The sequence below is a fragment of the Phyllostomus hastatus genome, unplaced genomic scaffold (assembly GCF_019186645.2).
Source record: "Phyllostomus hastatus isolate PE091 unplaced genomic scaffold, TTU_PhHast_1.1 phas_contig_17, whole genome shotgun sequence".
In the NCBI taxonomy this organism is placed as follows: Eukaryota; Metazoa; Chordata; class Mammalia; order Chiroptera; family Phyllostomidae; genus Phyllostomus; species Phyllostomus hastatus.
Genome location: NW_025333664.1, coordinates 18874484 through 18897366, shown reverse-complemented (window position 1 = coordinate 18897366; position 22883 = coordinate 18874484). Strand labels below are relative to the sequence as shown.

Genomic DNA, 22883 nt, shown 5'->3' with positions numbered 1-22883 from the left:
CTCTGATTTGTGTGGGGACGGACAGGGGAGTGGTTTTCCCCAGGAGCACCCTAACACCCTCCTTCCACAACTTTCGGTTAGGACAAACTAGGCAGGGCTATACTCGTAGGCCCTTTGACAAGCTACTGAGCTAAGCAGGAAAGCAACTGAAGCCAGTTCACAATTGTGATGCCCCATTACAGTTGCCCTCCTTCCGGCGCCTGCTAGGGGCCCTCTCTCCTCCCTGTGATCCCTTGAGAGCATTAGTGAGTCACTAAGGATTCTTCAAGGTCCTATTCATAGGGTCTGGAGCTAGGGAGACTCTGATTAGAGCCAAACCACTTCCCCTGCTGCAATCCACCTTCAGTGGGCTGGCCCAGATTAAAGATCCTCCTTCCCCTAATTGTACAAACCAAGCAGTCACAGAATCAGAAGCGTAGTTTTATTTAAGGCAGAGGTGGGGACGGCTATGCCCTCCCACCCCACTCTTCCTATCCCTAAGTCCTACCCCAAGTCAGACAGAGACCTGCTGCAAAGGCTGACGAGGGACTGACAGGAGGGTGGCAGTGCTACGGACTGTTACCTCGGTCACCTCCCTTTCAGCTGTGCCCATGCCCTTAGGATTTAGGGGCTTCTAGCTCTCACCTAAGGGAAACGCAGCTTCTCTAGTCCTCAGACAGGAGGTACCCAGCATTCACCCTTCCATGAAGACCCTGGGGTCTCTAGAAGAGACCAGCCCTCCCAAGGTGGCGGGGGGAGAAAAGCACCTCTCAGGAGAACTAGGAGAGGAATGACAAGTACAAGGGGTAGAGGGTCTCTTGAGCGAAGTCGGGCGGGCCTGGCTGTGCCCTCATGCAGGGTATGGGTTGTCCAGGACTGCCACTCCTGCGGCCACACCTCCATCTGCATGTTCAATGGCTTTGGTTCGAAGCAGATGTCCCACGTGCTTGTTCATCACAAGTGTCTTTCCCTGCCTATGGAAATGGAAACAGGGGACACACAACTCTGTCACCTAGACTCAGTCCTTAAACCCAGGACCTCCCCTGGTCCCAGCTGACCAGTACATGGATGACTAACCGCACCGAAGAAAATGTTAGGGTTTTAGAGTAAGACTTGGGTTTGCATCCTTAGCCTGGAAATTACTAGCTCTGTGTCTTTGAGCAAGTTACTCGGCCTTTTTAAATATCAGTTTCTTCCATTTTAAATAGGGATAAGACCTCTTATTTTGCAAGATGCTAATAAGGATTAAATAAAACAGGAAAAGCACTTAGCATAACATGGCACCAAGGCTCACATTTCATGTTCTGTAGTTGTAAATTTCCTTCTCCACTTCTCTTAAGATGCCTGTGGTGGTGGGTGGGTTTGGGGTGGTGAGGAAGACGCGGGGTGCTGGAGAGGGGTTGGGAGAGGCAGGCAAAGATGCTGCAAGTGGTTAGAGGGGATTACGGAGAAGGCAGGCCCTGGTATTCCTCCCTTGCCCTGAGTATTTTGAAGGAAGTGGTATGAGGGACCAGGAACTGTTCCTTATAAATCCACAAGTCTTCCTCTCTTCCTGATTCCTTAGTGTTCAAATCCAAACCCAGGGGCCACTGAGAATTTCAAAGTCACTGAGTATCCTCTAGCTGGCCCATTCCACCTTTCCCCAGACCCCCCAGTAGCTTGGGAACTGGACCCAAACTCTCTTCTTCCCAGGGGTCTCCTTCTAGTCCAGGGATTTTCTCATCCATCTTGATACTACTTGAAATTTCCTTCATACTTGCAAAATACTTCTCATCTGGGCTTCATCTGATAGCCCTGTGAGGTGGGCAGGTCTTGGTCCTTGGCTGATTTACTAGATTAGGAAATGGAGCTAGGGATTGGCAGAGCCGCTCCCTGTCCAGTGCTTCCCTCCAGGCTTTCTTGGCTGGCCCCCCGGAAAGCAAGAGCCGCTCCTATCAGCTCACCTGACATAGACCCCGAAGATGCCCAGCTCTGAGATGCACTGGGATACTCGGACAGGGCTTCCAGGCCGTAGTAGGCAATTCCCAAAAGGCTCAGGCTCAATCTTCTCCATGAGGATGTAGGAGGCTCTCTCCTCACTGTCTTTGAGCCGCTCCAGGGCCTGCGTCATCTCTTCCCCATATAGGTTGTTACCTGCAATTCCACTGGCTAGTCACCCTGGATTCTGTGCCCAACGTCTCCACCCCGCGCTCCCACTTCTGGGGCCATGTGGACAAGTCAGCAGCCTCGTTCCTGACATCAGCTCAGAGAAGCCAGAGCAGGCCTGACTCCTGAGGAGGGAATCTCACTTTAACAGAACAGCCCTGACTCACAAACAGCCCTGAACCCACCTTCCACCACACCATCCTGCCCTGGGTCTCCTCCTACTTGTCTATGGCCATTGCTGCTCAGCCTCTCCGACTGGCTCCTGCCTCTCTTAAATGTTGGGATTCCCAAGGAATTGGTCATCCACCCTTGTTCTCTCCTCCACGCACAGTTTTTTCAGGAAGATCTCTTCCAAGTGTCTATCTATATCCTATAACTTATTAACTCCTAAATCTTTAATTCAAGCTGCCTACTCTAGACATCACATGGACATCCCATGGGTCCCCCAAAACAAACTCAACATGTCCAAACGGAATTCATTACTTCTGCCCGAACCTGCCCAGCTTAGACCTTCCTCTTCCCAATCAGGCAAAAGGCATCCCTGAGTCATATTTAACTCCTCCCTCTCCATTACCTCAGCCATTCAGACACATCTCCTCAGTCGGTACTCCACGCTGTCACAGCCCCAGCCCAGGCCTCTGCCTTGCTCTTCGGGGCAACTATGCCTGCCTCCTCTGTGGTCTCTGCTACTAATGTTCCCCCTCATTCCAAGACATGCTCTCCCATGGCTGAACCATGGGTCCCGAATCAACTGTGTGTCTCTTCCCTCATTAAAACTCTCTAATGACTGCCACTGCCCTTAGGATAAAATCATCTATTCAACATCCTTTATAATCAGGTCCCAAACCATCCTTTCCAGCCCAAGCCCTCGCCTCCTCCCACTTCCCATGATGTACTCCAGCCTCACTAGTAACCCTTTAATCTCCAAACATACCACATTTCATGGACCAGTGCTTTTGCTTAAGGTTGCTCCTTCTGTATGGTAGCTACACTACCTATTCCGTCAGACCAAGATCAAAAACCATTTCTTCTCAGTCTGTGGGGCAGAAATGATCCTTGCTCTCTGCTCTCAAGGAGTTCAGTCTAGGCAGGAGGACATCCAAAGTCCTGATGTCTTCATCTCACTCCCCCACAATCCACCCACAGGCACTGCAGACTAAACTAGTCCAAATCCTCAAATGCTGGGTACTCAGATTCCCTGCGCTCCACAGCCCTGGATCACAAAGCCTCCTGGGACACTGTCCAAGGTGAGGACCTGTGTCAGTTCTTTCATCTCTCAGAGGCTAGGACTGTGCCCATAGCAAGTGCCGGTCAGCACTGGTGACAGGCTGCTAGCCCCTTTTTCCTGAGCAGCCTTGCAAAGGGGGATCCACCTACCTCCACCTTCTCTCTGGGGCTTTAGCACAAAGCGGCTAGGAGCAGCAAGGGCCTCAGCGATGGCCTGGTCTCCTTCTCCACCCTGGCAGGAGGTAAAGAAGCAGTCATCAGCAGTTTTAGGCCAAAGAGGCAGGAGCTGAGGTCCTGCTGGTTGTGCAGAGCAGAATCAGAAGAAGAGTATCTGGGGGAAAAGCCATAAGCCCCTTTAGGCGGGGTGACACTATATGGATGTGATACCCTCCCCCTGCCCCTGCAAAGCAGGTACAGATATTCCCTAACCCTTGCTGTCTGCCTCAGTCTCTCCCTCTGGTTACTGTCTCCATCTCCGCCTCTGCCGAGTTTACAGTGGATTCCAGCCCTCCTCCCCAGGGCTCTGGGGGGGTGGTTCTCACAGAGCATCACTGACCCAAGTCCAGCCCAGTACCAGCTCCAGCCTCTCCCACACATTGGGCTCTGGGTCCCTGCCACCTAGGAGGTATGTGGTGGGGGAAACAGGCTGCCCACCTACCATGTCCAGTGAGTAGAGGCCAGCAAAAGTGGCACGGAGGCGGGCCACGGCCTCGGGCTGGCCAGGGAGCAGCGCCTCCAGCACGCCCACTCTGCTCAGCTCCTGCTGCACCTTCTTAGTTCCTGCCAACTGGGTGGCAATATCTGGGCACTTGACAGCACATGACCTCTCCAGCAGGAGGCGTGCTCCCCAGTTCTGCAGAGAGAAAACGAGGAGTTTTACTTTATATCACAGCACCTGTCCAGCAGGGGCCAGGCATTGTGCTTTCTATCCTCACATTCATTGTCTCCCACCGTCCCTGCGACATCCTGGTGCGGCAGGTACGGCCCCTCCCAGTCTGCAGGATTCTCGCCCTCAGGGAGCTCACAGTCTAGCGCACTGATACATGACTATAATCAAAAGGGAAAATGACATAAGGTCTAAAGGCACAGAAAAACTGATGAAGAAGTCTGAAAGGGATGGGACACTTGTTTCCCACTGCACTCCGAATAAATCCAAACTCTCTCCTTCTCAACCTCATTCTATGCCAGCACTCTACCCCCTCCCACATTCTGGCCACTCAGTCCTAACAACCCTCAAACGTGCAAACATCATGCCCGCCTCAGGGCCTTTGCATCTGCTGCCTTTCCCTCTGCCTGGAGCTCCCTTCCTTCTGACTCTTTCAAAGGATGGCTGGGTCCTTCTTATCCTTAAGTCTTGCCTCAGAGTCATCTTCTCAAATCACCCTATTTAATGTGGGTTTCCCCATAATTCTCTATCTTTTCACCCTGTTGTTTCATTCAGAGAGTTTCCCCAACTAGAAAACATATTTTCTATTTTGTTTCCTTCTGGATGTTCACCGGCCTGACCAGACTGTGAGCTCCATAAGGACCAGACCCTTGTTGTCTCTCTTCGTTCCTGTCGTACCCCCAGTGCCTAACACGGTGCCTGGCGCTTTGTAGGTTCTTAATACATAGTTGTTATTGTCGTTTAGTAGAGTGAAATCTGAGCGACAGGAAGAGTCAGACAGGCGAGACTCAATAGGGAAGAAGCCCAGTAAGTGTTCACTTAACACTGTCGATAGATTCTTGGAAACCAATTTTAGCATATGCTAATTGATATGAACAAGAGTTAAGTTCCTATGGCATATTTCTGGTCACAAAAACATCACCAAACTTCTGAATGAGGACCCAAACATTTCTAATATTAAACACTGAAATAAATGTGAGTTATACCTACGTTTAAGAAAGATTAATAAAAACGAGTAAGATAATGACTTTCCAACCCACTTCGTCCGGTCCAGGGTTGCAGGCAGAGGAGCCTATCCCAGCAGCTCTGGTGCCAGGCCGCAACCAGTCCTGGACGGGACAGCCTTCCATCACAAGGCACACTCACACACACCCCCACCCCTCACTCAGACTGGGACAATGTAGACATGCTGGTTCATTGTCTTGGGGATGTAGGAGGAAACGGAAGTACCAGAAGAAAACCCGTGCAGAAATGGGAGAACATGTAAACTCCAGAGACAGTGCCTCCAGCTGGGAATAAATTTTGTTTTTTCATCAACATTATGATGAAATGACATTATTCAAGCACCTGCTGTACTCTGATTAACAGAATAACATAAGCAAAGGCCTTGTTCTAACCAACTTCGCCTCCCCACCCCACCCCACCCCTTGCTCATGCTGTCCTTCCTTTGATATAATCATCCAGCCACACAGTACCGTGGCTGGTCTTCACCAATAAGCCCAGGCACCTAACTGCTAGGCAGGTATTCCAGGCAGAGTTACAGGTACCCAGAACATCAGAAATAAGCCCAGATAAGTACCCTTATGTCAGAAGCAGAAAGCAAAACTCAGAGATAAGAAGGGGGCTGCTCAGGGTCAACTTAGCAATTCATTGAGCCTTGCAGACTTATCTCCATGTTCTAAGCCTGGTCTGAGCTCCTCCGTTCCCTTAAAATATCCTCCTGATACACTAATTTCCTTCCTTATTAGCTTGACTTCTTTCTTTTTAAAGTTTTATTTGGCTCCTTCCCCCAAACCTCCTGTCCGAGAACCCAAGTCCATTTTCCAAATAGACAGTTTCTCTCTTCTCTAGTCAGTGAGTTCCCACCACTGCTAACCACTTTCTAGAAGAACAGACCTTTTGTAGAGCTGCTCCCTGTACAGCTGGGCCTTAGGGAGAATCCTACATTCAAAGAACAATAGATCTAGAAGGAGCTTCCTCAATTTTCTGGTGTAGTTCCCTCAGCTTATAGAAACTGAGCCCAGAAAGGGTCAGGGATCTACCCAGGGGCACACGGAGGCACAGCCAAAGGCGCACGGCCCCTAATGGTATTTCCTAACCTATTTCCTCCTTTACCTTCTCCGAACTGAAAGCAAGGCTTCTCAGACTCTCCAAGCTGTAGATCAGGGGCAGAGGGAATGATACACTGGGAATGCCACTGGCCTGAGAGTCAGGAAGCCTCAGAACTTCCTGTGGGACCTTCCACAAGCCCTTGCATCTCTCCAAACCTTGGTTCTTCCATTTGTGTAATGAGAATAATTATATGCCTCATAGGGTGGTTGTAGGATTAAATGAAACAATGGATGTCAAAAGTAATTTTGAAGCTACATGGTAGGGATAACAAGATAAGGTGATACAATACTGTCATTAACAAGAATGGGCAGGTGATAAAAACTTTCTGAGGCAGATAAGAGTAATAAGAGTTGGCAGGAAGGAAATAGTGGTGTCTCGAAACTTGTTTGCATCAGTGAGTGACAGTTGACTGTACCCATCTTTCCTCAAATCTGTTTTTAGAGATGCTAAATTGGGTAGCTTGAAATTGGCCATAATGGGGAGTATTAATACCAAACAAATCAGCAAATGCTACAGATTGGAACTATCCCTCTAGAAAAATGATTATTAAACATTGCCAGCCTATCCCCAGAAACAGTACAAATGGCTAAAGCACTGGGTTCCTGAGGATTCGGGTTCTAGAAGACAGTGTGTTTATAGAGAGTGAGAGGGAACAAGAAGTTTACAGGACAGGAGGCTCCAGCAGCAAGTTCTCTGAGGAAGTACTGAATCCAGAGCTCAGGAAAAAACCCAGATTGTTGTGACCCCTGAGCTGGGTCTGAGGAGCGATAGCACAGCCCAGGAGGCAAAGGATGGTAGAACAGCAGATACCAACCTGCAGATTGTACTGACTCGGCATGTAGCCATCCCGGAAGTAAACCACAGCAATCTCCTGGCCGTCCCTAGAACACGGGTTGGAGAAAGCTGCTGTGTTAAATTATAACTGATGTGTTCAGTGGTTCGGTCTATTTCAGGGAGCATCGAAATGAGTTTGGCTACTCTGGAAGTCCAAAGGGGCAGCCTGGACAGGGGTTCATTGGAACCAGTGAGAGTACAGATACTCACACACCACTGCTTCCACTAAAAACATACAGTCTTCAGTAAGGAGTGCTTTAGAATATTCCAGATCTAGAGTCATTCTAGGAAGGCCAGAGGGAAACAAGAAGGAAATTAGGTAAATTTTTACAAACTGAGCTCAAAATCACTGAGCAGCAGAATCACATTGCCAGGCTCAGAGAAATTCACTTGTGCGCTGACCGGTGTGGCCCAGTTGACTGGGTGTCGTGTGCAAAGTGAAGGGTCACCGGTTTGATTCCCACCACTCCCAAGGATATATTTATTGATTTTACAGAAAAGGGAAAGGGGAGAGAGAGAGCAAGAAACTTCAATGTGAGAGAGAAGCCTGGATTGGTTGCCTCCAATACTTAACCTGACTGGGACCAAACCCACAACCTAGGTATGTGCCCTAACACCCCTGTGAATCTGTGAATCACATCGAATCTGTGATCTTTCGATGCATGAGATGGCACTCCAACCAACTGAGCCACACCAGCCAGGGAAGACTGAAACTTTTTTATTAATGATGGGAGTGATGGTGGGCAGATGCAAAATTATGAGTCTAGTTAAGACACAGACTGTTGCCCTGACTGGTGTGACTCAGTTGGAGCAATGGCCTGTAAACCAAGGGATTTGATTCCTGGTCAGGATGTATGACTGGGCTGCAGGTTTGGATATTTCTGTCTCTTTCCTTCCCTTCCCCGCTGTCTAAAACTAATAAGCATGTCCTCAAATGAGGATGAAAATTAATTAATTAATTCATTAATTAACGAAAAAAGACACAGACTGCCTTTTGAACTGTTTCGCTTTTTAAATTTATTTAATATTTACTGGCTTATCTGGAAGGTAAATTTTGTTATGATAAATAAGTATAGTTTGAAAATAGTAAATGGTATTATAAAATCCCATGGAGGTTCTTAACTTTAAGAATCATAAAATTCCAGGTCTACATATGTGTGCTGCAAGCAGCACTATCCAAAAAATGTGGCACTAACATACTTGGCGGGGTCCCCTGGCGGGAAGTGCAGGGCCCGGCTGGGAACACCAATCCAGGCCCCTGAAGGTTCGCCTGAACTCAGAGGGCAGGTCCCAGATCAGCCACAGAGCAGCCAGCCACTCCTCTTCCCCCTGACTGCCCCGCCCAACTGCTCAGGCCTGACCTGACTAGCCACCGAGAGGGACAAGAAGCTTTTGGAAGCACAAGGACACGTGAAAACCCAGGTTAGTTTAAGAAGGCCCTTATCTAGTATGTCAGCAGCTCTGATACAGCCCTTTAGAAGCAGAACTTGGCTAGCCTTCTCCAAAATTTCCTGAAATGATGGGATATTTTAGAGTCCACCCCGACAATTCAGAGAGAAAGAAGTAAGCTATCACACCTCCCGGAAGAAAGGATCATTTGGGGCGAGTGGGTGAAAGGATGAGTTTCCAAACCCAGCCCTCTATCGGACCGCTGGGGAATGTTCCCTGAACACTCACACAAACAGCTTTCGGTCTTGATCCAAAGATCCCTTTTCAGAGACATCTTCAAACCTTCTCCGGATCACATGGATGTTCCTGGGAGAGATGGGCAGAGGTCATAGGGAGCAGATGCTCTGTTCTGAGTGGCTCTCCCTAATCCTGGGGCCACATCTGGGGGTCTCCCCTCTTTTACTTACCTGGCCAGTAGCTCATTCTCTATGGCACGCTGGTCAAATATGTTCCTTTCCTTCTCCTGAGCAATCAGTAGCACCAGAGCTCTGGGGAAAGAGCACAGGTGGCCCATGTGGCTGTAAAGCTTACACTCCCACTGGGCCACCCCTTTCAGGCGTGAGGAAGAGCACAGCTTCCCTGGGAGAGTAGATATCTCAATTCAGGACTGCCTCTGGCAGACACCTGAGGCTACAGCACATTATTTCCTGAATATAGAAACTTGAAAAAATAAAGATGTCTCTGCCCCTTCTCTAGCAGGCAGGTGAAATACTGCAATGGTGTCAACTTTCTGTGCAAACTAAAATTCAGATTTAAAACCATCTCAAGGGGGTGGGCTGGGTGGAGGAGGGCAAAAGGGGGAAATTGGGACAACTATCATAGAATAACAATTTAGAAAAATCTCAAAACCCAAAAGGACTTTTTCTTAGAACCTGGTTCTAAAATCTTTCTGGAAGAACAAACAGGTGAGAGTACTAAAGAATATTTTGCAAAGAACAATGCTGGAGGTTGGGATGAATGACCCCATTACTAGATAGTAAAGTGGATAATGAAATAGTTTTTGATTTTTGCATGAAACGCTAGAATAGAATCGAATCCTATAAAAACGCTACAGCACCAACTATAAGTAAGGAATTATCTCCTCCTGGGCCTCCCAACATTTTTTGATGTACACAGGGCCACTTTTTTAAAAAAGGTTTTATGTATTTATTTTTAGAGAGAGAAGAAGGGACGGAGAGAGAAAGAGAAACATGGACACCCATCGGTTGCCTCTTGCGCACCCCCAACTGGGGACCTGGCTAAACAGGGCCATTTTTTGATCCCAAGGCATTAACTTGGGGTTAACTTGATCTCTTACTCTGCTTATTCACACGTTTCTTAACAAAACAAGCGCTTAAGGACTCAGAGAAAAGCTAATGCCAGAGAGCTGCCCATTTGGCTACCAACCAAGCCGTTTACAGCTGTCAAAGGCAGGTCCCGCCCCCCACAGGACTCTGAGAGCCGACGCCCGGCAGCACCACACTCCGGTTTTGCCGGAGCCGTGCTCCTCTGTGGCCGTGGCTCCTCGCTGAGACTCTTGGACAGCCAGACTTTGGCCCAGAGTTCTAAGTGTGGATTCCCAACCTCCTGTACTTGGCCTCTTGTCTGTTTGTGTCTGCTTCTTCTTAACCTCTGTGTAATTCCACTTAGCGGAAATACAGGCCCTAGTACGCAGCCTCTCTTGGGCTGCCTGACATTGAGTTGAGTCTTGGCTCAGCCTAGTGTCTGAGAGGCAAGCTGGAAATGCTGCTCCCCCAAGCCAGCTCACCCTGAGAGAATCCCAAGGACCCATGGCCTTGCTTTCACTTTGCAGCCTGATCTGCCCTGCTTATAAGTGGGGAGGTGGCACCTTTGCCCAGGCTGGCCCACCCCTAAGAAGAGGCAAAGAAGAGAGGTGGGAGGCTGTAGGTGAAAGTGGAACTACATGCCCTGGTTAATGAAGTCAGCCTGCTCCCTGCTAAATAATCGGGGCCAGACTCAGAAAACATATGATCCTCCCCCTGGCTTCAGTTCTGAGCAGTCTGTCGGGATAAGGACCAGAAACATCATCAGCTAAGGAGGCGAAGGGGCAGTACCATGCTGGCCGGGAGTGAGGACTCCTGGGTCACAGTCATGGCTCCGTCAGGGACCTGTGGTATCACCCGACCTCGGGCAAGTCAGCTTCTTCCCTTGAGCCCTGATTTCCCCATGTATAAAACAGGGGTGTTAAATAGATCATAGTTCCCGACCTTTTATACCAAAGATCCCCCTTTCTTATCTCGACTCATTCCAATCACATATACTATATTTTGAAACAGTTTGAATAAATGGTCTAAATTGAAATCATAATTTTCCAACCTTCCTTTTAAAAAATCCTTGCAAAATATGAGGTAACTGATGAAAACTCATCTGCTCTACAAAGGCCTCAGCCTCAGTTTTGCAATCTGTACTATGGGAACACTCATCTTGGAGGGAGGACGTGGCCCAAGCGAACACAGGCTTCAGGGGCAGAAAAACGTGAAGTCTAGTCTAACTGGTGAATTCTAGTCACCAGCTGCGTGACTTTGGGCAAGTCATTCTACCGCTGAGAAGCCCTCATTTTGCCCCTCTATAAAATAATACTAATAGTCCTTCAAAAGTAATTTTATTAATATTAAAAGTCTCACATAAGGACCTTTTAGTTTTTTAAAGAATTTTTCAAAGCCATGATTTCATTTAACGCTCACTACCACCCTTGCACGTATTATCATTACACTCCTTTTACAAATGAAGACACTGACACAGAGAAAGAACAGACTTAGCAAAGGTCGTGAGCTGGGTCAGCAGAAGTACCTATTTGACTCTCAAGGTGAGAGAACGCTGGTGAGAGCTCATTAACACTGCAACGGCTGTCAGAACGGTGGGCCTCACTTATCCAGAAGCCACTTACCTAGCACCTTCACACATTTGGAACATGGCTGAGAAATAGGAAGGAGGCAAAAACTGCCTCTAAACAGTTAAAACAGACACTGAAATCCCTAAATGAAAGCTTATGCATTTACTTATCAAAGAAGCCCTCACACTCGTTAGACGTTTGCTTTTCCTAACGAACCACAGCAAATCGGAAAGGAGGTACAGGGATGGGAGCGGAGGATCCCAAATTCAAGTGCTCCGATAACAGTGAGGCAGAGAGAAAAACTATGAAGTAAAAGGAGGAGCACTCAGAACCTAAGAGCTGGGGCCATTAGTGCAGGCAGACAGCCTCGCAGCCTTTCCACCTCTAGGCAGCACCTCCGCATACCATCAAGATGAGACCCTGACGGTCATAATGGTGACCTGGAGCCTACATGGAAAGGTTAAATTATAGTCAGTATCTTTTATTTAAGAAGGAAGCCCAAACCTCCACTAAAATGACTTTGGCCCTTGAAAGTGTTAAGCTTCTCTATTTCTAGAACACTTCACTCACTCCCTAATGATGTCAGGCAGAGAAGTTGCTGCCCCATGAATGCTGAACCTGAAGCAGGATTCTTCTGCCGCTTTCTCCCCCTTACTTGGCTGAGCCGTAGAGCTCCCAGGCTTTGGCAATCCCCAGGGCCAGTCCCTTGCTGGGATTATTGGAGAGGATCTTGGCAGCTTCTTTGGTCTTACCCAGGACACTGAGAACATGTCTGTTGGAGGAGAAATGTCTGTTCAGTAACTGGATGGACCCGAAAGACCCCCTCTGTCTGTGACTCACAGACAGTTAAAGGAACATCACTTTGAGAATCAGCTAAGCATTAAAAAACATCTTATCATCATATTCCTGCAGGATCCAACTTAGGCTAGAATACGCTGGGCTGCCTTTAACCCTGGCCCCTGGTATATTTGCACAGAGGGGCCCTAAGACCCTGTGCTTCCACCACACCAGCCTCCCAATGAGCTGGAACCCCTTTCCTTGAGCTCCAGGTACTGCCTGGAATCCTGCTGTGGACATCTGGAATTACAGCAACCTGGAACCTAGAGCATCGCTGCTGGCTAGAAGTAGATGCTATTACAGCTCAACCCTCAGATGGGAAGCTTCTGCATCCCTCTCTGCCTTGGATTCTGACCTCCTTTCAGACCTTCAAACATATGAGCTCTGTCTCACCTCAGAACCCTCATAGATACTGTTCCCCCTGTCTGGAGTACTACCTTGTACAATAAGGGGGTAGGACTGGATGAACTGTGAGGTCCTTTCTCCACCTGAAATATCAAGACCTACTAATTACAAGTGCAAACTGTGCTACTGGGCTTGGGGGATTAGGGGGAGAACAACACGTGACCCAGGGCCCTGGAAGGCAGAGTCAGAGTTGGAGAGGTGGAGATCCCTGTCCCCACCTGACTGTAGGCTCATAGGCTGTTACCCATTGGTATGCTCAGGGCGGCCTAAGGGACCTACCGGTGCACAGCTGGGGTCCGGGAGGCCAGGCCCCCAAAGCTGGCAGAGATGGTGTTGATTTCAATCTGTTTCAGGGCAGGGGAGCCATCTGCATTGCGCTGGAACATGTAGTCTGAGCGATTCAGGCCCAGGAACACAGTCTGCGGGGAAAACTGAAAGCTGAGGACATTTGCCCAGGGTCTAACTCTGACAGCCTAGCCACGGAGCAGACAGGTACCAGGTGCTCTATGTAGCGAGAGGTTAGAGATGCTGGCTAACACTCCCAGACATTGTTACGGTCATCCCAGGATTGGCCAGTGAGGTTCAAACTCAATGAGAGGCAGGTTCCCATGAGTTCAGGACCTGGGCTTAAATTCTTCTGGTTAAAAAAAAAAAAGAGGTGGGGTGGGGGGCGGTGAGGTGGAGGGGCAGGTCCCAGACGGGAGTGGATATGGAACAGGGAACGGTTGGTTACCTGGGCAATGCCCTCTTCCAGGACTTGCTTGTGGATGTCAAAGAGACGAGCTGTAAAGGTGTCCCTTTTGATGGTGCTGGAGGAAGAAACAACATTTTCTAGGTTACATGGAACGTTAAAGGTAAAGGAGTTCTACCCCTGTCCCCTGATTCCTGAATCCCCTCTGGGTTCTACTGACCCAGCCCTGAACACCGGCTAGAGAACAGTGGTTCGGAACCCAGCGCTAGAGCCAGGTGACCTGGTTGAAGTCCCAGCTCTACCGCTTACTAGCAGGAAACCTTTGAGAATCACTTTACCTCTCTGTATCTCAGTGTGCTCAATGTGAAATGAAGAGGAAAACAATTATATTCATAGCACACAGTTGTGGTAAAGAGTAAGTAGGATGTTTCATGTACAGAATTGAGTATAGTGTCTAGTCCCAAGAAGAACTCAGAAACGGCGTGATATAACCGTTCTATAACTAAATAGCCCAAATGGCTGTAAGCTTTCTGACCGACTTATCATGAACTCTCTGTAGTTTCCCCTCTACTCTGGGACCTCCTATAACAGGCCTTCTCTTCCTCTTCCATGGCAGCCTGCAGAGATTAGAAGACAGCAGTTACACCCTGTGCCCCAACAAGAGTTTTTCGACTCAAGCTAAATATCCTACTTTTTCCCCTCACCCAGTCCTCAGGTGACGTGATTTCCTCAGGAAAGCCTTCCCTGTCTGGTCCAGCTGCTATGTGAGTTCATGGCACTGCGGACCTCTCCTATATTGTTCTGACCGTGGTGGCGATTTTCCATTTTATTTGTGTGATTATTAGCACCGTCTCCCATTTGACTATAAACCACGTGAGGGTACAGACCGTGTCTGTGCTGGCTCATCATCACGGCCCGGGGTGCTGCTGTGGCACAGGGGAGGAGCCCATCCAGGATGGTTTTCTGGATCCTCAGGAAGAGGCACCCACAGGTAACCAGTGCCACACTTGCTGTCTCTGAGCATTCAGGAGGGTCTCTGCCTACCTGCCCAAGCCTGACTCGCAGGCTCGTCCTGTTACAGGGGCCCCGCTGAGCCCAAGCAGCTCAGGCCGGCCCTGAGGTTCACCTGCTCCCCAGCCGGCTCTCTCACAGGGCTTCCCAGCCCTCCGTGAGGAGTCGAGTCCCCAGCTCGACTTCAGCCTCCAGGGAAGTTGGGACACATTTTCCCACTTCCAAAGAGGTGCTTCCCTTCATCCCCAGATTCTAGGGGGCTCTTCTCCTTCAATTCACACCAGGGCTTGTGTGTGTTTCACAGTGAGGGGAACAGGGGTTGCGGCCACAGGCTGCAGGGAACGTCTCCCACGTAATGGCTTCTTCAGGGTAAAGGTCACAGTCAGACTGCTCATGCTCCCCACAATCCAGAAGCAGAGGCTCGAAAGCCAGGCCCACCCCAGGAAAGACAGGGGTGGTCAGGATTGTGCATTCACGACTCATTGGGCTTTAGCTCCAGGTCAGTGGTTTCCAAACGTCTCACCATAGGATCCCCTGTCATGTTCACCCTCGAACCAAGGTACACATTTTAAAAAGATTCTGTCTCTAACAAAATAAACGTTTTCTTTTGAAAAATTAGTCAGACATGTAATTACATATATGTCTAGTCTTTCTCTTATACATAAATACAAATATGTATATATACATATTTATATATATTTAATTCTAAAGTAATTTCCCTTGCCCAAGGGCCTGAAGGAAAAAAGTGATCAGGGGAAAGAGGCAGAGAGGGGTGGCTGGGCTACGTCGTTCCAGGTGTTGTGTCTCCTTGTTGCCGCGTCTGCACCCCACCCCACCCAGGGATGAGGGGCCTTGAAGAACCAGAAAGGGCCACTGGCTAGGCGAAGTAGCAAATATGGCTTTAAACCCAATAACTTCACTTGCCCTGTTTTCTCTAAAACCATGACGACCTTCTCTAATCCCAAATGGAAATTTCAGTTTTCAAAGAAGGGGGTCATGGATCAGAGAATCACAGAATGTCAGTGTTGGAAGGGACTTTCGATTTAGGCCAACCTCCCCAGAAACTAAGGCCCCAGATATTAAAAAAAATGGCTTGAGGCCATATTTTTAAATAAGTGGTGGAGCCAGGATTAGAAGCCAGCTCTTCTGACTTTTCTACTACTTTTTGTTTCTCTGGGGGGAACTTGTACCCCACTCTACCAAGTTAAATGCCAGAGCCACAGCTCATGGCTCCCCAGTCTTCCAGGCCCTTGGTTCCAGCCACTCCCAGCCCCCCATGTCCCAGCACCTAGCACCTGGAGAGAGTTCGCTCCAGAAAGGCAGCATTCTGGCTGACGGCATCCACCAGCAGGTTGAAGTCCATCTGCACGGCGTAGGCCTGCTCCAGCAGGGCACCGGGGACCAGTGAGGGGAAGAGTGTGAATGGGGCATAGCTCACCACCTGATGGAGAGTGGGCAAGGGTAGAACACCTGTGAATGGGCTGTCTTCCTGTAAAAGGGACCCCCCCATGGAAAATGTTTCCCCCAGGGCTGGAGATGATGACTCAGGTTGCCAGGCCCAGAGTTCAGCTGCACTCTCAATTCTTTGAACTTTGGCAGAATCAGGAAACCCACATACCATCCAAGATTCCTAACAACAAATAAACTAGAATTTGGGTAAGAGAGAATAACACGACCTGGTGACTTATTTATGGAACATTCTTGAATGTAACCTCTAAGTTAATATCAATTTGCCATTCATTACATTGGTATGAGTTTATGGTATTAGAATTTGTCATTGAAATATTTATTTACAAAATATTATTTTGAATAGATAACACAAACACGTGACACAAAATTCAAAGAAACAGAAGGATCCACAGTGAAAAGTATGTCTCACTCCCACCTTGGCCCTAATGACCCAGTTCTCCTTCCCAGAGGCAAATGGTATACTAGGGTCTCGCATATCTTTTTAGGCTAATGTATATGTATACATATACATTTTCTCATTTTTTACACACATCAAAACATATAATACATACTTCAGAGACATTTCCATATACATCCAAATAGAGCACTTTCATTCTTTATAACGGCTGTATAGTATTCCATTTGTTGGATATACCACCATTCATTGAATCTAGCCTTTTATCATGAATATTTAGGTGGTTACCTTTTTGCCACCATTACAATCAATGCTTCAATGAATATACTGGAATATACATCCTAGGTATTTTGTGCGTGAGAAGGTCAGTTTCTGAAAGTGGAGATGTCAGGTAATGAGGGTAAATCCATTTAAAATTTTGGTAGATAATTCCCAAATTGCCCTCCTCAGCGTCTACTTTAAGACAAAACCAGGGCAGTGTGTTTGCGAGAGTCAGGCTCACTCAGCTTAAAGCTTTGACGGGTGTGGGTGACTGAAGATCACACAAGCGGTGACTTAATTCCCTGAGTGCATGTGATGATCGGTCACAGGCGTGTTCCCTTGGCTTGAAATCTCACAACTCTGCCTCTTCCAACCAATCTGATTTGGCCTGAAAAACTACCCAAAAGTTTTTCTGCTAGGACTCGTCATGCCCACTTGAGTTTGGGACCAACAGTATAAAGCTATTCTCTGCTGTCCATAGGCTAAAGGCTGAAACACAAGTTTTGTACTTTTGATAGAAAAACAGACACAGAGTAATATTCTTCCACTATAAGAATTACAGCCCATGCATGACAGCTAGCATCTGCTTCAGAGGCAGGGGAACAACGCAGAGCGACGGGAAGAACTCCCGTCCTATCTAAACGGTGCAGTCGGAACCCCGCTGTAGCCAATTGTGGGCATCAGGAGAGGCAGCCAGGGTTAGCAGCTGGTTTGATTTGTCAAGAGAAACTGGGGATCTAGATTTTTTTTAATTTAATGACTTTAAAAAATGTTGGCTCTGACTTTTTAAAAGACACTCTGATTAAAAAACAAAACAAAACGAAACAAAACTAAACAATGCCTACCTCTGGGGAGGAAAACAGTAGCTAGAGGAAGGAGACATTCTATATACTGAATACCGTTTTGGATTTTGTACCCTATTCAAGTGAATGAACTCCCTAAACACTGCAGGAGCCAACCATTCAGTCTGCACACAACTGGTCCGATCTACAGAACAGAGTTCAGGCTCTCCACTCCGTTTCCAAAGCCTCTCGGCTGTCTGCCTTCGGCCCGCCTCCTTTCCCAGTCCGTCCACCTGCGTGCCCCGCAGTCAGCTGAATTCTCTTAAACGTCTTTTGCCTTTTCCTGCTCTGGGATCTCTGCTCTGCTGTGCCTTTCCCCATTTGTCTTTTAACAAACTATAGAAATGATCCCTGAAAGTAGAGCCTTCCATTTGTCTTTTAAGATCTAGTTCAAACACCACTAATGAATTGCTCCTTCCTCCGCATGTCCTCTGTAGTATCCTGGGAGAGGCAGCAACACGTGGGAGTCCAGAGAATGGACTTAGGAGGCAAACTCCTTGAGTCTGAATTCTGGCTCTGCCGATTACACCACCATTTAAACGACCTGAAGCAGTTACTTCACCTCTCTGGGCCTCGGTTTCCTCATCTCTGTTGCAGTGGATTAAATGAGTTACTGATTCCAAAGCGAAAAAGACAAGCTTCCTGTCTTTTTTCCTCTGGATTGGAAAATTGAGGGCTATGCCTTTTCTAGGTTCCGTCAACTTCCAGAAAGACCAAGTGCTGGACCTTCACACAATACCTGTTGATTAACAGAATAAATAAAGTCTTGGAAGAGAAAATGCTACATCCTGGGTTCAGACAAGTAGCTCACGAAATCTCGGGTTCACAAACGAAGCAACGATAAAGCCAGGGGCACACCGTCCACAGTGTCACCTGGCCTTGGGTGAGAGCCGTTCTCATTGACTTGGGCCTCAGCAAACACTTCCTAAGTCTGGACTCACTACTAGGCCCCCGACTAGGTTGCAGGCACACACAGCCAAGACAGTGCCTCGGTGGGAAAAGATGGTGGCAGCTCTTTAGTTACGAATTGGGATAGTGATAAGAATAATGTTAAGTAAAAAAAAAAAGTAAAGCACAGAAGAACTCATCTAGTATTCTTCTTTGTGTAAAAACTTGGAAAAAGGAATATATACATATTTTCTCTTTATGAATAAGCAATCTGGAAAAAATAAATAAGAATAAATATTTTCCTTATGCATATAAAACGCAGGTTATCTTCAGGGCAGGAGAACTGGGTAGCTAAGGAATGTGGGAGGGAGGGTTAATGTGTAAACTCTGACACACTTTAAATTTTGAAGCAAGAGAATGTTTTACCTAGTCATAAAATAAAAAGAGGTTTTTGTTTTGTTCTGTTTTGTTTTAAAGGATGACATTTTTTAAAGACATGGTGTGGACTCAGCAGCTCCATAATAATACTTTTCCATATGAACCGCAGAGAAACACTCACATAGGCGTTCAAACAGGCACGCACAGTGACATTCCCGGCAGTGCTATTTGTGGTCATAAAACATAGGAAATCCTCTAAAGAACCATCAGTAGGAGAAAGTTAAACTGCGATTCATCCACACTTGGAATACTATACAACAGAATGCAGCTGATCCTAATGGAGGAAGTTGGAAAGAGTTCTAAGACAGACTATTAAATGAAAAACAAACAAAAAAACACATCACAGAATAATATGTGTCATGCAACTTGTTTTTTTAAAAACTATATATTTCTTTATATACACACATGTATATAAATGCATAGAGAAAGACGTGGAAGGATGCACTACAAAACAACTAGAGACGGTAGTATAATTAGGGTTTCCTAAAAAACAGTAACTCACTGGGCAAAGTGCTTCACATTACTTATCTTCTAATTCTCTTACCAACTTGATGAGGTAGGTCCCATGATTATCCTTTTTTAATATTTGGAGAAACTGTAGCTGAAAGAGCTAAGTAACTTCCCTAAGTCACACTTTAAGTCTCAGGCTTAAATGTGGTTACTCTAGCATGGTGCTTTATACTTTACATACTTCTAGAGATCAATATTAGTTATTAAAAAATAAAATCACCCTGGCTGATGTGGCTCAGTGGATTGAGTGCCGGTCTGCGAACCGAAAGGTCGCTGGTTCAATTCCCAGTCAGGGCACATGCCTGGGTTGTGGGTCAGATCCCCAGTAGGGGGTGCGCAAGAGGCAGCCACTCAATGTTTCTCTCCCTCCCTTTCCCCCTCTCTTCCCCTCTGTCTAAAAGTAAGTAAGATTTTAAAAAATACAAAAACAAATACATAAAGCAGAGTAAAGATGTGATCTCTGACTCAAAGGAGTTGCCTCCAGCCTGGCAGGGGCCAGACAATGGGCAGAAGGACCCAGAGCGGTGTGATCAGAGCAGTGGGTCTGGAGGGGCTGGGGGCTTACGTCGGAGGAGCTGGGCTCCTGCCGGGTCCTCAGCAACACTCCCTCGGCCAGGGCCCGGTCCACAGCCTGCTGTGCCAGCTCCTCCAGCTGCTGCTGCTCCTGCAAGAGGCTTCCCCAGCTGTTGGCCATCCCAGCCTGCAACAGGAGACAGGAGAGCTTGGTGACAGCCGGACGCCAGCAACCGCTGAAACTGGCAGTGTGGTACAGGGGAGACAACACTGGCTGGCAGCTCTTATGAGCTTCTGTGAGCACAAAACACAAAGCTTGGCAAAGCAATTCCACTGCCACTTTCTCTTTTGATCGCTAGAATGATGGCATTATCCTCACAATAAGGAAGCAGAGGTTCAAAGATGTGAAGTGACTTGACCAAGTTAATCGCTGGTAAAATCTGGACTTGAACCCAGGTCTCTGGACTCCCAGCTCAATGCTTTTCATTGGAAAAACAGGCGCTAATGTCCTATGTGATTGGGTTAAGTTCCTTTCCCTCCCAAGCTGCAGATTCTCTACATGTGAAACAAGGGGGATGGGGTAGACCAGTGGTTTCTAAACCTGGCTGAATATTTGGGGATGAGGGGGTGGCTTGGGAGAGAATACAAATTCCTGTGCTCCACTCAGAGACTCTGATTCAAAAAGTCTGAGAGGAAGAGGCCGAAACTGTATTTTTAACAAGTTCTCCTGGGATGGGAACCACTACAATAGATTATCATTTCCCTTCTAGCCCAACAATCCACGTCAGCAGATCTCAGATAAATTACGTGGGGGTGGGAAGGTGGGGTAGGGCCCTTTGTGAAATAGTACAAAATATAGCTAGGGTGGATTCATTCATTTTGCAGCAGGCCCTAGGGGTTTAAGATCTGGATAAAAATCTGGAAACACCCCTCATTAATTTTGTTCTGTCCACTGTCATGTGATTTTAGGAACAGAACACGGCTGTCCAGTTCAGTGATCCCCAGGAAGAGAGCTAAAACCTCTATCACATTCAGCTCCATCCCTGTCCCCATGACAGGGCTGGTGCTAGACCAGTTATGAAAGTCTGCCAGCCTCAGCGCAATGTTTGGAAAGAATAAAAGCATGTGATCTCAGGAGGGCCCTGACAACATCTCTGTTGGGTGAGATGGGTAAGGGCGGTCATAAGAAAGAACAAAGCTCTGAGGTTAGTCAGACCTGAGTTTGAGTCCGTAACATTACTTCCTTTATAAATAAGGTCACCGTGTGGCTTAAATTGAGAAAAATCTGTGTGCAATCCCTTAGCAGTGTTTGGAGCTCTAATTGCGGGAGCTTCTTTTTTTAGCTGTACCCACTCTACAGGTGGCAGACTTGTCAGAGGTCCCACAGCAGTCTGGTGGCAGAGCCAGGACTAGAACCTGTGACTTAGACATTAGAGCAATGGAACCCTCCAACTCTGACTGCTGTTGGGCTTCTGTTTAGTTGGCAAACGCTAACTGCCACCTAACTCCGAGCCCTTGAGTAGGTACTGGACACAGAGAAAGACAAGGCATAATCACTATGAAAAATGCCAATTGGGCCCTTTGTTTTTCTCCTTCTATAGTCTCAACCATTCTTGTGGCTTTATTTGTTTTGCTGAGGCCACTCAAATCTGTACCTTTACTGCAGTGCTTTACTGACTTTCAAACTAGAATATCCAACTGCTTACCGGGAGTCTTCACAGAACTAGGGTAGAATTTGTTGCCTCCCCACAAATCTGCTCTTCCTCTGACGAATCCCCCCGGGGCACCCAGGCCTTGCATATGCGTCTACACCCCATTCTCCCAAAATTCTGCGGAGTCTATCTAAATATATAGTCCTTTGAATTCCCTGATTTCTCTCCATCTCGACTGTTAGGAGCCTAGCACTAAACACCCCGGGCACTAAATAGATTCAGAGTGAGATATCTTCAGTGACGAGCATACACCAGCCTTTGTCCCGCTTCCAGGTCTTGGCACGTGCCGTAGTCTCTCTTCGGAACACCCCGCCACTCCTAACCAGGTTCCTGGCTTTGTTTTAGAAGTCATCCTTGTTCTTCTCCATCCAGGGCTTCCGCAGCCCTTTACATTTCCCTGCACCGAATCTGTCTTCATCACTTCTCTACGTCCAGCACCTACTACCGTATTCCACTGAATGTTAAATGAAAGAATGATGAATGAATGGCAGACTGGGTCCAGATCACCAAAAGCATTACAACGCCCACACGGAAACCGGTCGGACCTTACCCCGAGGGCAGGGCCAGTGCCTGTGTAAAGGCCGAGGTTAAGAACACGGTCTCTTGCCTAGGCCTGCACCAGTTCACGGGCTTGCTCGCTCCCACCCTGGACAAAGTTTGGTCCTAATAGCTCCTACTTTTAATTTGGGCTGTAGTCTACCCGGCTCCATGTTCCCGACAGCGGCCCCATCTGAAGTCAGAAGATCTGGGAAACGTGAGATCAACGCGCACCAGACCAACCCCCTCACTGGACAGCAGTTTCCCCATTCCTGCCACTGAGTTTGATCTACAAGACCTCCTGATCTTCAGGGCGCCAGTCGCTGGCCAGTCCCCTCCCCTCCCTCACATCCTTCCTCCGGAGGAAACGTGACCCTTGCCGGCCGCCGTTGCCACTCCCTCAACCTACTTGGTGTCGGTCCCACCGCGCACTGTACTCAGGCCCCTCGCGCCGTTACTCCAGGTCCAGGAGGCGGGGTCTCCATGCAATCCAATGCGCTTGCGCAGACCTCCTAGGCGGGGCCTTTAGAGAAGGTAGGGGAGGAGACCCGTGCTTTTGGCGCTGGACGGCGGCCGGGAAGGGGCAGTCAGTGTGTAGGAGCAGCTTTGGCCTTAGGGTGGAGTCAGCTGGACCCAGGCCGTTCACACTTTGGGAAAGAGGGGAGGAGTCAGGTTGTGTCGGCCGGGTGTTGCGGCTTTGCACAGCTCGTAGGGCTTTAAAGTTGGTGACGTCCTGTGTAAGATGGAGAAACACACCCAGAACGGGGCAGTGACTACCTCGGGGACACACAGCTGGTAGGAGTAGATGTGGTAATAGAGGCCCAGAGAGGGGCAGAGACCGGCGCAGGGTCCCCTAGCACGTTACGGGCTGAGCCAGTGTTGGAACCCAGGCTTGTTTTCCACCCAGCC

General features: G+C 48.1%; 1 protein-coding gene across 1 annotated transcript; it reads right to left on the bottom strand.

Annotated features, from left to right (window-relative positions):
- Positions 1 to 404: 404 nt before the first annotated feature.
- GSS (glutathione synthetase) lies at positions 405 to 22459 on the bottom strand. Its single transcript, XM_045833677.1, has 13 exons — positions 22384 to 22459; positions 19778 to 19912; positions 15705 to 15850; positions 13441 to 13516; positions 12987 to 13126; positions 12121 to 12237; positions 9040 to 9120; positions 8861 to 8938; positions 7164 to 7230; positions 4010 to 4204; positions 3502 to 3583; positions 1923 to 2112; positions 405 to 953 (listed from the first exon to the last, which is right to left on the bottom strand). The coding sequence occupies exons 2-13, from the start codon at positions 19904 to 19906 to the stop codon at positions 830 to 832; spliced, it is 1425 nt and encodes a 474-aa protein (XP_045689633.1). The 5' UTR covers positions 19907 to 19912; positions 22384 to 22459; the 3' UTR covers positions 405 to 829.
- Between the last annotated feature and the right edge of the window lie 424 nt (positions 22460 to 22883).

Coding starts and splice junctions, on each gene's coding strand:
- GSS (XM_045833677.1), bottom strand. CDS start 19,906: ATGGCCAACAGCTGGGGAAGCCTCTTGCAGGAGCAGCAGCAGCTGGAG. Junction 13,517..15,704: donor CTGGAGCGAACTCTCTCCAG/GTGCTAGGTGCT, acceptor TTCTTCCTCCAG/CACCATCAAAAGGGACACCT. Junction 3,584..4,009: donor GCCTCTACTCACTGGACATG/GTAGGTGGGCAG, acceptor ACCTCCTGCCAG/GGTGGAGAAGGAGACCAGGC.